Source organism: Mirounga leonina, unplaced genomic scaffold (genome assembly GCF_011800145.1).
Source record: "Mirounga leonina isolate KUSES-001 unplaced genomic scaffold, KU_Mleo_1.0 Mir_151, whole genome shotgun sequence".
NCBI classification, from domain to species: Eukaryota; Metazoa; Chordata; class Mammalia; order Carnivora; family Phocidae; genus Mirounga; species Mirounga leonina.
The window spans coordinates 27435869-27449209 of record NW_023270377.1 but is presented as its reverse complement, the minus strand read 5'-3'; the positions used below and the strand labels follow the sequence as shown (position 1 = coordinate 27449209).

Below are 13341 nucleotides of genomic sequence, written 5' to 3'. Positions count from 1 at the left end.
GCTATATTTAAATATCTTAAATGGGGAAAAAACGGATAGTGTTCTGGGAAATGAAGTACAGTCCACTTGAAACTGTTGCTGAAAAATGATGTATTGTACAATTCAATTAGTCTTTCTGGCTCTATTGAGCAGTGTTTATACTGAGTCAGGGCCCTGCTGAATTAGGTTAACAATACTACCTTTTAGTAGGTGAACAGAAGGACAAAGGGCACTGGCCAGTCTCCCAGGCCTGAAAAGGCTTCTCTCTTCAGGTGGTACTTAAGCCCAAAAGGGGGGAAAAAAAAAGTCTTTTTCAGAGACAAGTAAAAGCAGTGAGACAAATGGGACAGCAGCTGCTGACATCAGTGTTCATAAGCTGAAATTACTAAAAACAAAAACAGAGCTAGTTTCAATAATGTCTAAGGCACTGCTTCATGAAGTTATTACCCAGGGTTAAGAATACAGAGCATACTGTGACTGCGGCTGCCCGAGTAGGTGAACGAACCCTGCAACACTGAGCCATGTTTTTGGCAGCATGGCTGAGCACACGCTCACTTTTGAGAATCCACCACTTGTAACTATGTAAGGGAATTTTTGAAAGAACTAAGAATTTGGCATAAAATGCTACTTTTGCAAAAGAGAGTGCTGTATCCCCACTGATTTCCTAAGTTCTAAATAAGCCTGCACACTGGTATAAGGATTCCACTTTCAAACTCACTGTAATTAGAAAGCTTTTTTTAAAAGATAATGTTAAATATATAGTTACTTAGGGAAGGAAGCCAGTGATACTCTTTTAAGTGAGAAAGTTTCTTTCCTGTTAACAGAAATATTACATAAATTATATGTGAACACCAATTATATTCCACCTAAGAGCTAAGAGCTACTGTCCTATTTCTTGCCAAATTATGAAAACCATGAAAAGCCTGAGTGCTTTTCTGATGTATGTAAAAATTCAGCTCATAGGTGCAGATGGATGGGCCCAATACATTTTCTAAAAATGGTTTTGGTTGGCATTCTTTTCCATGATCCCATTCCATTCACATTAGAAACAACTTTTATAGGGCCAAGAGTTCATTTTTCAAACCTACTGACCTTTGGTATTTTAATGTTTAATATAATTTCTTTCCACGGCTTTTTAAGCTTAAAACCAGACTAATTTGAGCTATAAGAACTCAAGTCTGTGACTTGATTTTGTTGCAGTTTGTGAACTGATGCCCCCTTGACAGTGGTGCAGTCTGCGTGATCCAAGCGCTGAGGAGGAAGTCGAGGCCGACTGCTTCTCCACACCTCACACACAGGAGTTGGAGCAAACAGCAAGTGGGTTATCATCAGCTACAAATTATAAGGACCCAATCTGCTCTATAAACATACGTATTTACAAATAAACATTATTTGAGAAGTAACCATCATTGGTATAGATTTAAACATAATACTCCTTTTGTTAAGCTGGTGACTGCTACCTCTTAAAAACCGAATTCTCAGATGTTCAGGTTTACGTAATTCTGAGAAAGAGGTTCTGGAATGGTGTCCTGGTATGTTCCCCCACAAAAACAGCCCCGGGTAAGAAAACAATGGAGCAGAGGGAATGTTTACCCAGAGACAGCAGTTTGCAGATGATGTGGTGGGGGTGGGAGTAGGGAGGAGTTCAGTTTTTGTTAAGGGAGGAGAATGCATTAGAATAAAACAGATGAGAACATAATTTTAGAATAACAACTGGGACAAACAGTCTGGTTCCATTTTTCTCAGCAGGTGTTCCAAGGAACACCGGTCCCACAAAAATGGTGCTCTGAGGTCCAACAAGAAAAATGCCACATGCCACATTCTTCTCTTAGTGATTCAGTGTAGCATGTTAGCCTATGAAAGCCTGCGGACATGGTGTCTGCGTCACGTGCTTAGCCCAGCAATTTCCCAAACCTATCTGCAGACAAGGCAGCTATTTAGTGTTGTGCTGGCCTTGTACAGGGGGCGGTAGGGGATGAAACTCAGTCTGGGCCCTGCTTACCAACTGGAGGAAGGGGCCTCTATCTCTAACTCCTTCCAATCTCTTGCCATCCTGTGAGCTCCCAGGGCTGCATTCTCTTGAGGCGCCCTGTTCCAATTACAAAGCTGGCCTGGCTGAGACCCTCCTATAGAACCCTCTTTTTGCAGAACACCTATTAACAAGCACAGCACTTGTTAATGCTCCATGGAACATATTTTGAGAAATGCTGAATTAATATACTTAATAGAAAAAAAATACTGAATCCAGAGAGCTTAAGTGACTTATCTGTTCAGATCTCTGGATACCCTGTTCTGTGCTTTTTAGCATTATTTATATTCACAGTTCTTTTTATTCTTTAATAACTCTACCATAAACTATCTATTCATCACTCCTCAAAGGAGGGGATCCCTGTCCAGGTTCTGTCCTTCCCTTTTCCTAAATACAAAGTCAAGGGACTACAAAGGGAGACTAACCAATGATGTAATTTGAAAGTATGCTGGCCATTTGATTTTAGCTATGAAACAAAAATTAAAGTCCAGTAACCCGTCATTTATCTAGAAGTCACTTATTTGTGTATTTGTTTACTAGTCTTTCTCCCTCCTTTGGAATATGAGCATTCACAAGGCAGAGACTGTCCCCACTGCCTCCAACAGTGAGCGTGGTGGGTGTTCGACAAATACTTGCTGAAGAAATGGATGAGTGCTTTACGATGCTCTGGCTGGGACCCTGAACCACACACTCCTAACAGCTCGGCTAGTTGTTCCTAAGCTCACCACAGCTTTAGAGTTAAGAAAGTAGAAAAGGGGAAGGACAGCCCAAGGCAGCACAGTCACACCAGAAGTGACAGCGGAAATCTTGGTACTAAGGAAGAAAGGTGCCTGCAAGGAGATACGGTGAAAGTGCAGCACACAGTCCTGGCTGAGGACAATCTGGAACATGCGGCAGGCTAAAAAATGTACAAACCTACATCTAGGAAGGTGTCCTCAGTCTCACTTGTGAATGAAAGTACTTACAGTCAAAATGATGTATCAAGTTATTCATTGAATCATTATCTATAATACCAAAAGACTGAAAAAACAAAATCATCCAAGAAAGGCCTGGTTAGATTGTCGTGTGTGTATAAAAATGTGTAAAATTCATGACTGAATATGGAGTGGCTATACAAAAAAAGAAAACAGGAAAAGAAAGCAGGTAAGCCCCAGATGAGGGATATGATCTAAGTGGAAGGGAGGGCTCTCCAAGAGCTGCATGTAGATCATCTATTGCCACTGTTGTGTGAATAAGCACACGTACAAAAAATACCTGTGGAAAGAGGGCACCTGGGTGGCTCAGTTGGTTAAGTGACTGCCTTCGCCTCAGGTCATGATCCCGGAGTCCTGGGATCGAGTCCCACATCGGGCTCCCAGCTCGGCGGGGAGCCTGCTTCTCCCTCTGACCCTATCCCCTCTCATGCTGTTTCTCTCTCTCTCTCTCTCAAATAAATAAATAAAATCTTAAAAAAAAAAAAATACCTGTGGAAAGATACACAAGAAAAGAGTAACTGGTTGCCTGTGGGAAGAAGAAAATGATAGGTGGGAGGGAGATTATCTATGTATACATGCCCTTTGTACTTTTTGAATCTTGAAATTTGTGGAAGTATATTTGAAAGAAGAAGAAATAAAAATATAGCAGTGCAAGGCAGTTTCCTTACGGAAGGAAGTTTCCTTATGGTAGCCTTCTATACCACATTAAACCACACTGAAGTAATCACAGGACAGAACAATCATAATTCTGAGGCATTAAAAAAGGCAAGTTTCTAATATGTATTTTCTGAAATAGAATATATGGAGCTAAGTGACAGTTAATCATTTTAAAAATACTAAAAGTAACAATCACATTACTGAAAATTTGGAGAATAAAGATCAGGAAAGAAAAAAAAAAATCACAATCTTATCACAGTAAAATAACCACTTATTGCTTTGGTATAATGTATTCTTCCCTGTATTTTCGCTTGTGTTCATTGTGAAAATTCATGGTGAAAGTCTTACTAAAATCAATCCCAACATAATGCTTCTTGGTCCTCTTAAAACAGGCACTGGGGGCTAATGGAGAAGGAATCAGGAGATCTTAAGGTTAATTGCAATTTGTTCGCAAAATCTCCGAATGACCCTGAACAAGTGGTTTTTCCCATCAGCGAGCTGCTCTCCAGCTCTGTGAGAACAGTACAGCTTGCCTTGAATGCCTCTCAAGATGTAGAGATAGGAAATAGTTTATGTAACATGGAAAACCCCTAGCTAAATGGAATGTGAATATTCAGGCTAGGACACAAAAATATTTTTTAAAAGTACAATAGTAGGGAACTATTTAGGAAGAGCTGAGGCCAAGTTTGAGGTCCTCACCACCTCTGTGTCATGCTTGATATTTTTGAATGGGAGGGTGGACAGTAGGGGGAAGGTTGTCTTCAAAGAGAATTTCATTAGAAAATGGCTACAGAACTTGAGGATAAGGTTTAGCTGCTGGGTAATCCTGGAGCTCAATTCAATTTGCAGGATGTATACCAGAAAATAGATGAAATCCTGCTTTAAAAATAATTAGGAGTATTATTACTCCAGAGGGTAGACAAGGAAACGTTTCAGATGACAGATTTCAATCAGCTCTGCAAAACCATTTTTTCACTCTCTTAAATGGATATTCAAGCCAGTCACGTACTTCTTATTAAGGATAGGAGGCAGATCTAGCAGAATGATGTCTGGTCTTGGAAACTGATAGGTCTGAATTGATCCTCACAATTAGAAACATTAAGTTAAATCCTGGTGTCTGAGCAAAGACAGACAGATCCTGGACTAAATGGAAAATAGTTACTTAATGCCAGTGAGAGATGATCCTGATAAAATTGACCAGCTCTGTTCTTGCTTTAAAATCTTCCCTGGTCCACTGAGAATCTGGAAGGGAAGGTCCGACAAAGGAGATATTCCTCATGTACAAGGGGGATAAAGCAAGGGTACCTAACACCTTCAATTAGTTACTTATCCTCTCCACATCAAACCTTGTCATCTGAATGACCAGCATGGCAAAATGTCTGCTCTAGAGAAAAAGACTGCAAGCGTCCGTGATGGCTAAATTGATGGTTTCAATGGCTCACTGCACACAGATCTGGATCTCCTCCACCAATTCACATCTTTGTAAGCCATGCCTGATTTTCAGACTTTCCTCATTTAGCACCACCTCTTCTGTTTTAACTCCCTGGAGTGGTGCATATTCTGTTGGCAAGTGCCACTAGCCTAAGTCCCGGGTGAGCGCGGGGCTGGGCTTGCCTCCCTCACTTGCACTCTATACACCTCTCTTGGCTGTCAAAGCTCTGCTCTAAGCAGATTAATCTAAATAATGTAAATCAAACTCAACTCTAAATACACTTTTATCTAATACACACATGGCAAATATATTTATAGCCTCTATTCAGAGTGTCAAGTACAAGATGCAGAGGAGAGAATGATAACTCCGTCTGGGAGAGGGGAAGGAAAGAACCGGGAGAGGAAGAGAGGTTTAAGACAGGCTTGGTTAGGGTCTGCCATGCTGAAATGAGGGCAAGAGGAAGACGAGAGGTGTGAAACAGCACGGCAGGACTGAGGAACAGGAGGGAGTGTGACCTTCCGAGGACGCTCATGGGGGCAGGGAGGTAGTGCATGAAGGGGCCAGAAGAGCAGGGACTGGAGATCACAAAAGGTCTTGGGGTCAGGTTAAGAGATTTGTGTTTCACTTCTACACAATCATAGTAAAAGCTGGCGTTAACCGAGCACCCGTGTGCCAGTCACGGTGCTCGGGGCTTTCTGTGAATCATTCTTTCAAGCCAACAGCAATCTTATGAAGCAGTTCCCATTACTATCATCACCACCTCCATTCTAAAGGTGAAGAAACTGAGACTGAGAGAGGGTACAGAATTTACCCACGTGAGATTAGGGTTTTCTGAACAATTGCTGGGGCAAGACTTGCAGGCAGGAAGCACAGTTAGGAGGCTACCAAACTCCTTCGTGGGAGTGATGCCCAAGGTTTGAGTCTGTGAGGTGGGATGGTGGGTGCAGCGGAATGCAAATCCAGCGGTTGAGTTTTGCTCACTGATTAGACCGGGGAGGAGGGTGGTGGCAGAGAGAAGAGCCCAGGCTGTCTCCTGGCACTGGCAGCGCGGACTGGTGGGGCCACGGACATTCCGGAGGTACATGTGATGAGGGTGATGAAGCCGATTTGGGGGTACCGAGTTGGAGGGGCCCATAAGATAGGCTTCATTCCTTCACTGATTCAGTATACATTCTTGCTTACCTACTACGTGCCAGAAATTGTGCTAAGACAGGTTCCCTGTGCCCAGGGAGCTCACAGAGAGGAGCAGCATCACTATGTCCTAGGCACTATTCTAAACATTTCACATGCATGAACTCAGGTAACTGGCAGTGGGCCTGTGAAGTGTCAGTGTCCTCATTTTACAGATGAGGACACTCAAACACAGAGAGACTACATAACTTGCCCAGGTTAGACACCTAATAAATGACCAAGACAAGACATGAACTCAGGCAGTCTGGGTTCATTTTATAAATTGGAAACTGAGGCTCAGGAAAGTTCAAGTACTTTGCCCCAACAAATTAAGCCCCAAATAAGAGGTGGAGGTAGGACTTGGACAAATGCCTGTTTAACTCCAAGCTCCTGCTACTAACCCCCTAAGTAAGTCTAATTATAGACACACACACACACACACACACACACACGGCATGGTGGTGGCCCAAGGGAGAGAGCCAGCAATGCAGCAAATAGGGTAGGGTGGGGAATACCAGAAAATATGTTGCCAAAGAGGACATGCTTTTATCAGCTCTGGAAGAATGAAGAGTGGTTCCCCAGATGGAGAAAAGTATCTATAGTACATGTGGAAGGATGATCTCTAAACAAGAGAAAGGGCTCTTCTTCTTCCTATGATAGGAGGGGAAGCAGTAAGCCCAGGTACAAATATAGAAACATTTGTAGGAATTCATATCCATATCTTGTAGTTTCAATGTTGTCCTTGAAGTGGAGGCAAAGTCATATGCTGAGAAGGATGGGGATGAGGCATCCTAAGGACAGTGAAGATGTGGATGGTTATTGGATTGACCAGGAGACTGAGCTGCCCAGGGATACAGAAAGGGTATCTGCCAAATGGCCCCTCACAACTTTCATGTTTGTTTTAGATTTCAAATGTTACAGGTGACAGGGGCGCCTGGGTGGCTCAGTCGGTTAAGCGGCTGCCTTCAGCTCAGGTCGTGATCCCAGGGTCCTGGGATCGAGCCCTGCATCCAGCTCCCTGCTCAGCAGGAAAACTGCTTCTCCCTCTCCCACTCCCCCTGTTTGTGTTCCCTCTCTCACTCTGTCTCTCTCTGTCAAATAAAATCTTTAAAAAAAATATTACAGGTGACAGCTATGGGTCCCTTCCCCACCCACCTTGCTCCCAGGTGATACAGTTACACTGACAGCAAGTCTCAGACATCTATTAGCAAGGAGATATAAAAGCAGTCATACAGACTATGGTTGGGACAAAGCACTTTGCGTGGAAGGTTCATTCAAGGAAGAGGTGACAGCATTCTGGCAGAAGGATCAGAAAAGCTTCTAGTCAGTCAGGTACCAGAATTCTCAGTTCTGGCAGAATACAGGAACATAAAAGAATCCTATGCCTATAGTAGTACTTCAGTGGATTCGATTCCCCAACTTGCCAACTTCTACTGCCTTGTTTCTGCATGGGCAGAACTGCAGTACAATGCTGCTAACAAGTGCAGTACAATCCACATATCTTGAAGACTACTAGGTTGAAAGCTAGAGCTAAGATGTCATTTGGCAATTAAATCCACAGATCTCCCTTGCAGTAGCAAAAATGGAGCTGGAGATAAGGGTGGGAATCATCAGGGAGTTGAAACTATGGAAGAGAAAGAGAGAATACAATAGAATATAAAGTGGGAACAGAAAACAAAAAAATGAAGCTAAGGAACTGCAACATTAAAGGTGTAGGCAGAGGACAAAGAATCAGAGAAGGTGACAGAGGAAAAAGAGTTGGAAGTAGGAGGAGTCAAGGCAGAAGAATTCCTAGTCCAATACTATATCCCAGAGAAGTCTAGTAGAACAAGAAACTGACAAGGGTCAATCAGATTTGGCAAAACTGATGGAGGAGCTAAGATCATGAGCAGAGGCAGAAGGAATAAACCTTCTATAAAAGGAGTGATGTTTCTTCTGTGGTTGGAAGGAGGACAAGGAGGACGGGTGTAGATGTAGACAAGTTTATAAAAGGTTGGCAGAATTATTGCCTAATCACTCCTGAAACTATATGAAATAGAAGGTAAAGGCTTTTCCCAGAGTGACTGGGGCTGGGTCTTTAATCTCTTTAGACTCACACGTCCTGAAATAAATCAATATGATGACAGCTACTGATGTAAATGGAAGGGGCCTTCCCTAACCTACCCACTGGCACCTACATCCAGACTCTGCCTTTTCTCTTACTTCCTGCTCCAAGCAAAGGCCAACCCTCCTACTGTCTACAAAATTCTTTCTCACTCAACCACATGATTCTAGCAATTCTCTCTCTCCTAGGTAGTTCACATTAGCATAGAACACATGCTTTTATTTCTTCTATTAAAACAAAAATCAAACCCAATTTGATCCTACTTCCCCTCTAGTTACTCCTCATCTCTCTCCATCCCCTTATAGCAAAACTTCTCAAGAGTTGTCTGTTCTTGTCTCATTTTTCTCCTGTTCCATATCAAACTCACTCCAATCAGACCTTCACTCCCACTGCTCCATTCAAACTGCTCTCATTAAGGTCACTCATTACCTCCCCATTCCTATATCCCATGGTCAATTCTCAGTGCTCATCTTATCTGACCTATGTATCAGCCTCTGTCACAACTGATCTGAAGACACGTTCTTTGTGTGGCTTGTTGGGCACAGTAGGGTCCTTCTCCCTCACTATGCACTCCTCCTTGGTCTCCTTTGCTGGTTGCTCCTCTCCTCTCTACCCTCTTAAGGTGAGTGTCCCGGTACTCAGACTTCCTCTCCTCCTCTGTTGACTTGCATTTTTATAGCTACCAAGTCTGCTATTTGTACTTCTGGAATACCCTGCTAGGCTGTTAGCAGTTACTTTGCAAAGCGTGCTTCTCACTTCCTCCCTTTTTACAAAAATAAACAACAGTCCAGGTGAAGGTCTAAGGGTGGCTCAGTGCACTGTTCTTTGGTGTGGGCCCCCACCCAGAAATCCTCATAGCTTCTCTCCAGCTTCTAGTTCCAGGGGAGATGGACCCGCAGGAAGACTGACCTTCACATGAGTAGGAGTGCTACTGCTACTCAAGATAAGAAATATCTTGATTATATAAGGCCTCTCCTTCAAAAGTCACTAGTATGCCCAGGCATGCATTATTTTCCTATTTTTATCCTCTGAGAGTATTGTGATTTTGGAAATAAGATCTAATAAAAAAATAATGAGGCCTCTTTCTCTATCAGAATTCTTTTTTAGCACCCACAGTTACTTATCAAGGCCCAGAAGTAAAAACTGCTATATTATCTTTCTAAGTGAGGAAATTAATAGAAAGTCATAGTTAAGGCACCTTTAAATGGGAGCTGTTTAAGAAGCACTAGGTAAGATCTCGTAGCTTTTATGAGACAATCTAGTCAAGCATGCTTCAAATTCTTTTATCATTATTTCTTAATCCACACAACAGCTGAACACCCACATTGCTATTATGAAGTGCACTCAGATTCTGTACTTACCTTGTATTTCGAAGTATCCCAGTTGTGGACTATGCGTGCGGGGATGAGGAAACTGTCGTCTACATGGCAGCTGCTGCAGTAATACCACCCACTGTAATTGCACACCTTGGCTTTCCCACTGGAAAGGCCTATGGATCGCTGGCATCCTGTCCAAGGCAAAAGGACGAGTCTATGATTAGTGTTGTACTTTTAACACCACAGAACAAGGTTACACAACCCTCAAACAAAAGTCCGCAAAGGAAAAAAAAAACCTTCAGAAAACACATGTATGGATGTGTCCTTCTCTTCCTAGCCCGATAGCCTCCACCCCCTCACCTCCTCAGGGGCTGCCATAGCCAGCACCTAACTGGTCCTGTCTCTGGTCTCTTCTGTGTCTTCTGCACACAGCTGGCAGAGATCAGCCTCTCCACAACCCCACCACTGGCACTTCACTTCTTCCTCATAAACCCTTATTCCCACCACCAGACATTCTGCTGGGGACTTCTCATAAAGGAGCTTATTTAACATGTACAACATCTCCGTGAGATGGTTTTAGCCAAGGTAAGAATTTTGTCTGAAGTCACTGCGCCAGAAAGAGGTGGAGTTTGGATTTGGCTCTAAGCCCGTCTGAGTTTAAAATGATTCTAAAAACTGATATGTGGCCTTCCTTTACTTACATAGTCAATGAAAGAAATCTGTCCCCCGATTGGCCCCATATCACTTTTCCAACTACCTACTCCTACGACTCTCCAATGGGAATATAACCTCTTTATTGCAATCAGAGAACTCTCCTCACTATTCCCCAAATAAACAGTGTGCTCACTCCATCCTCCACACATTGGCGCATTATTACTTCTCCGTACACAACACCCTCTTCTGATTTCCACGTTGCCAAATCCTGCCCATTACTCAAGACCAGTGGCTGCCTGCAAGTCATTGCTAAAGCCCTTTTCATGTCCGAGGAAATCCATGATTCTGTGAGCACTGTTTTGGGACTCTCAGCGGAACTGGTAATAATCTCCGCCCTGTCACAAAGAAGCCATGCCTTTTCTTTAGGTAGGAGGAACTACCTTCTCTTGGTGAGTACAGAAATTCTATCGCAACCCAAAGGACAAAATCCCGGCAGCCCAGAACAGGTAATCATGATTATACAAACAGCAACATTATCCTGGCATTTCTAATCTACTGCTTTCATTTCAGAAATCCATTTCTGGATTCATGGCTGGATCAAGAACCGCACTGGTCAAAGAAATCTCACGGTAAACCTATTTCATGATAAGGGCATAAAATGAATTAATCAGCACTATCATCATCAGCCTCATCACCACTAATATCACTGTTGCACCTCCTTGCCATTAAAGGAGCTCCAAACAGTTTAACAAACTGCTAACCCAAGAAAAAACTGATTCACATGAACTCCATGAATGAAAATATCACAAAACTCAAAAGACTTTCGTTTTCATCACAAATAAAATGGTATCAGTAATGGAGCCGTTTCACAGTGCATTCTCCAGGAAGAGAATGAGATCCTATTGCTTTCAAGACAAGAGGTACTAGAAGACAGTAAGTGTGTGCATCAGTATCATGCTTCAAAAGCTGCATACCGTTCCTTCCTGGAATGGTTATTTCTTTACTACTGAGTAGCAGCAAACTCAGAACAAGCTCCTGTTCTTCAGATGGGCTGAGCAAGGAGATGTGTGCGACAGATACAGACGAAGTGAACACACAAGCGGCCGCGGCTGCAGAGAGGAGGTGCCGTTGCAATGCCTGGGCTCTGGGCACTGGAATGCTCTTTGCTGCACTCACTGACCGCACTATTGCTCATCTGGCATTTAGCACATGCTTCCTGAAACTACTGTGCCTCTTTATGTGCTTGTCCAGCAAGAACCACACTATAAACTCGTCAGAGCAGTTTCTTATCCTCAGTACTTAACACAGAGCTTTACATGCAGCAGACCTTCAATAACTGTTTATGCAGAAAGGATGATAAACTGAATATTACCCGACACACATACACCTGCATTTAAAGAGATTTTAATTTCTCATAGCTCTTTTAGAACTGATCCCCCTAACCTGGGCACCTGCCTCTTAAAACAGCATTCTTTTGTTAATAACCCCGTGAAAAATATGTTGCCCATTCTAAGAATTATACATCGCTCATGTGTTCATACATGGACTGTGGAGCAGAATTCAGTGGAACTTGACACATCCTAGACACTGGGATATTGCTGTTTCCAAAAACTCGCTGATGGTCAAATTGACTTAACACTGAAATGACAATGAATAAAACTCAATCTTTCCTAATGATTTAGAAAGTGATCATGGTCCTGCAGGAATTCCAGGTCATCACTATAGTTTAAACTCTCATCACAGAACACAGCAAAAATAAATTTGGGTCACTTTAGCTTTTTGTTTTTTTGAATTTTAGACGCAACTAACATTAGTAAGCATTTGCTGGGTATTTATATATGCTTTAGTGGGTACTACTGGGTTTATCAGTCTATACTTTTTAAAGACTTTATTATAATTTTTTAGATGCAACGTACATAAGCAATATTAAAATACACAAATATGCATTTTAAGAAAGTACATGGTCTAAAAATGTGTACATCAACACAGGTCCAAAGCCTAACATGCTGGGGCTTCGACTACATGAGCCAACTAAATGAGCTAAGCATTCTCACCACTGCGCACTAGTCTCGAGGCTCATCAAAGACAGAAGGGCTGAGAGAGAGTGGCTAGGGCTCACTCAGGTTGTAGGTTAGACAGAAGCAACAGCACATAAACCCCTAGTTCCTGGGTGTCTTTACCTTCATACCTTATTTAGAACGATGCTCTCGTACTTTCTGTGCTGAAATCACCCCTAATGACCCAGAAGTAGGTCTGAACCTATCTGCGTGCTTAGGACTGTTTGGGATACATGGTGTACGGACAAGCACAGGTCCAGACTTAGAAAGCCACTTTTTGCCTAGGACAGACCGTGAACTTGACCCATCAAACTCTTTAGGCCTGCTTTCTTCACTACAAATAAAGGGGTCAGCCTCAATCAGCGGTTTGCCAAATTCAGTGAGTGTCAGAATTTGACATGTTTGTCGCTCTTTGAGATATTTATGAAAAATGTAGACCCCGTCCCCACCCCAACTCCCACCCATAAGACTTTGAGTCTGTAGATCTGGATTAGGGCCCAGGAACCTCTCTTTCCCCCCCACCAGCCAACTACCACCAGAGACCCTGGTGGGGAAAAGCTGAGGATGGCGCCCTGGTTTCTAGGTGGCTGCAAAGGTCCCTCCAAGCTTTAAAACTCCAATTCTACTCAAGTGCAGCGGGTGTGTAGCCCCTCAAATGAGAAGCTTGTCATTCGTCACACTGTATACCCTCTAGGCTTCCAAAATCATCATTTCAGGTTCTTAGTCAATTTCTACAAATCCGCTACGTAGAAACAACCTGAGTTCATTTTACCAGTATTTTCCCACAGCATTCACTCTCTCCACTGAGAAGCATTTTACTTGGTTTAGAATTAAATTTTTTTTTTTAAAGATTTTATTTATTTATTTGACAGAGAGAGACACAGCGAGAGAGGGAACACAAGCAGGGGGAGTGGGGGAGGGGGAAGCAGGCTTCCCGCCGAGCAGGAAGCCCGATGCGGGGCTCGATCC

At 42.9% G+C, this 13341-nt stretch overlaps 1 protein-coding gene across 3 annotated transcripts in view; it reads right to left on the bottom strand.

Moving 5' to 3' along the window:
- PLEKHM3 (pleckstrin homology domain containing M3) overlaps positions 1-13341 on the bottom strand; it is a 181169-nt gene that overhangs the window by 104743 nt on the left and 63085 nt on the right. For all 3 annotated transcript variants that reach the window (XM_035007268.1, XM_035007266.1, XM_035007267.1), the window contains exon 4: positions 9707-9852. In XM_035007268.1, the coding sequence (XP_034863159.1) occupies positions 9707-9852 (146 nt within the window). The remainder of the gene's footprint in view (positions 1-9706; positions 9853-13341) is intronic.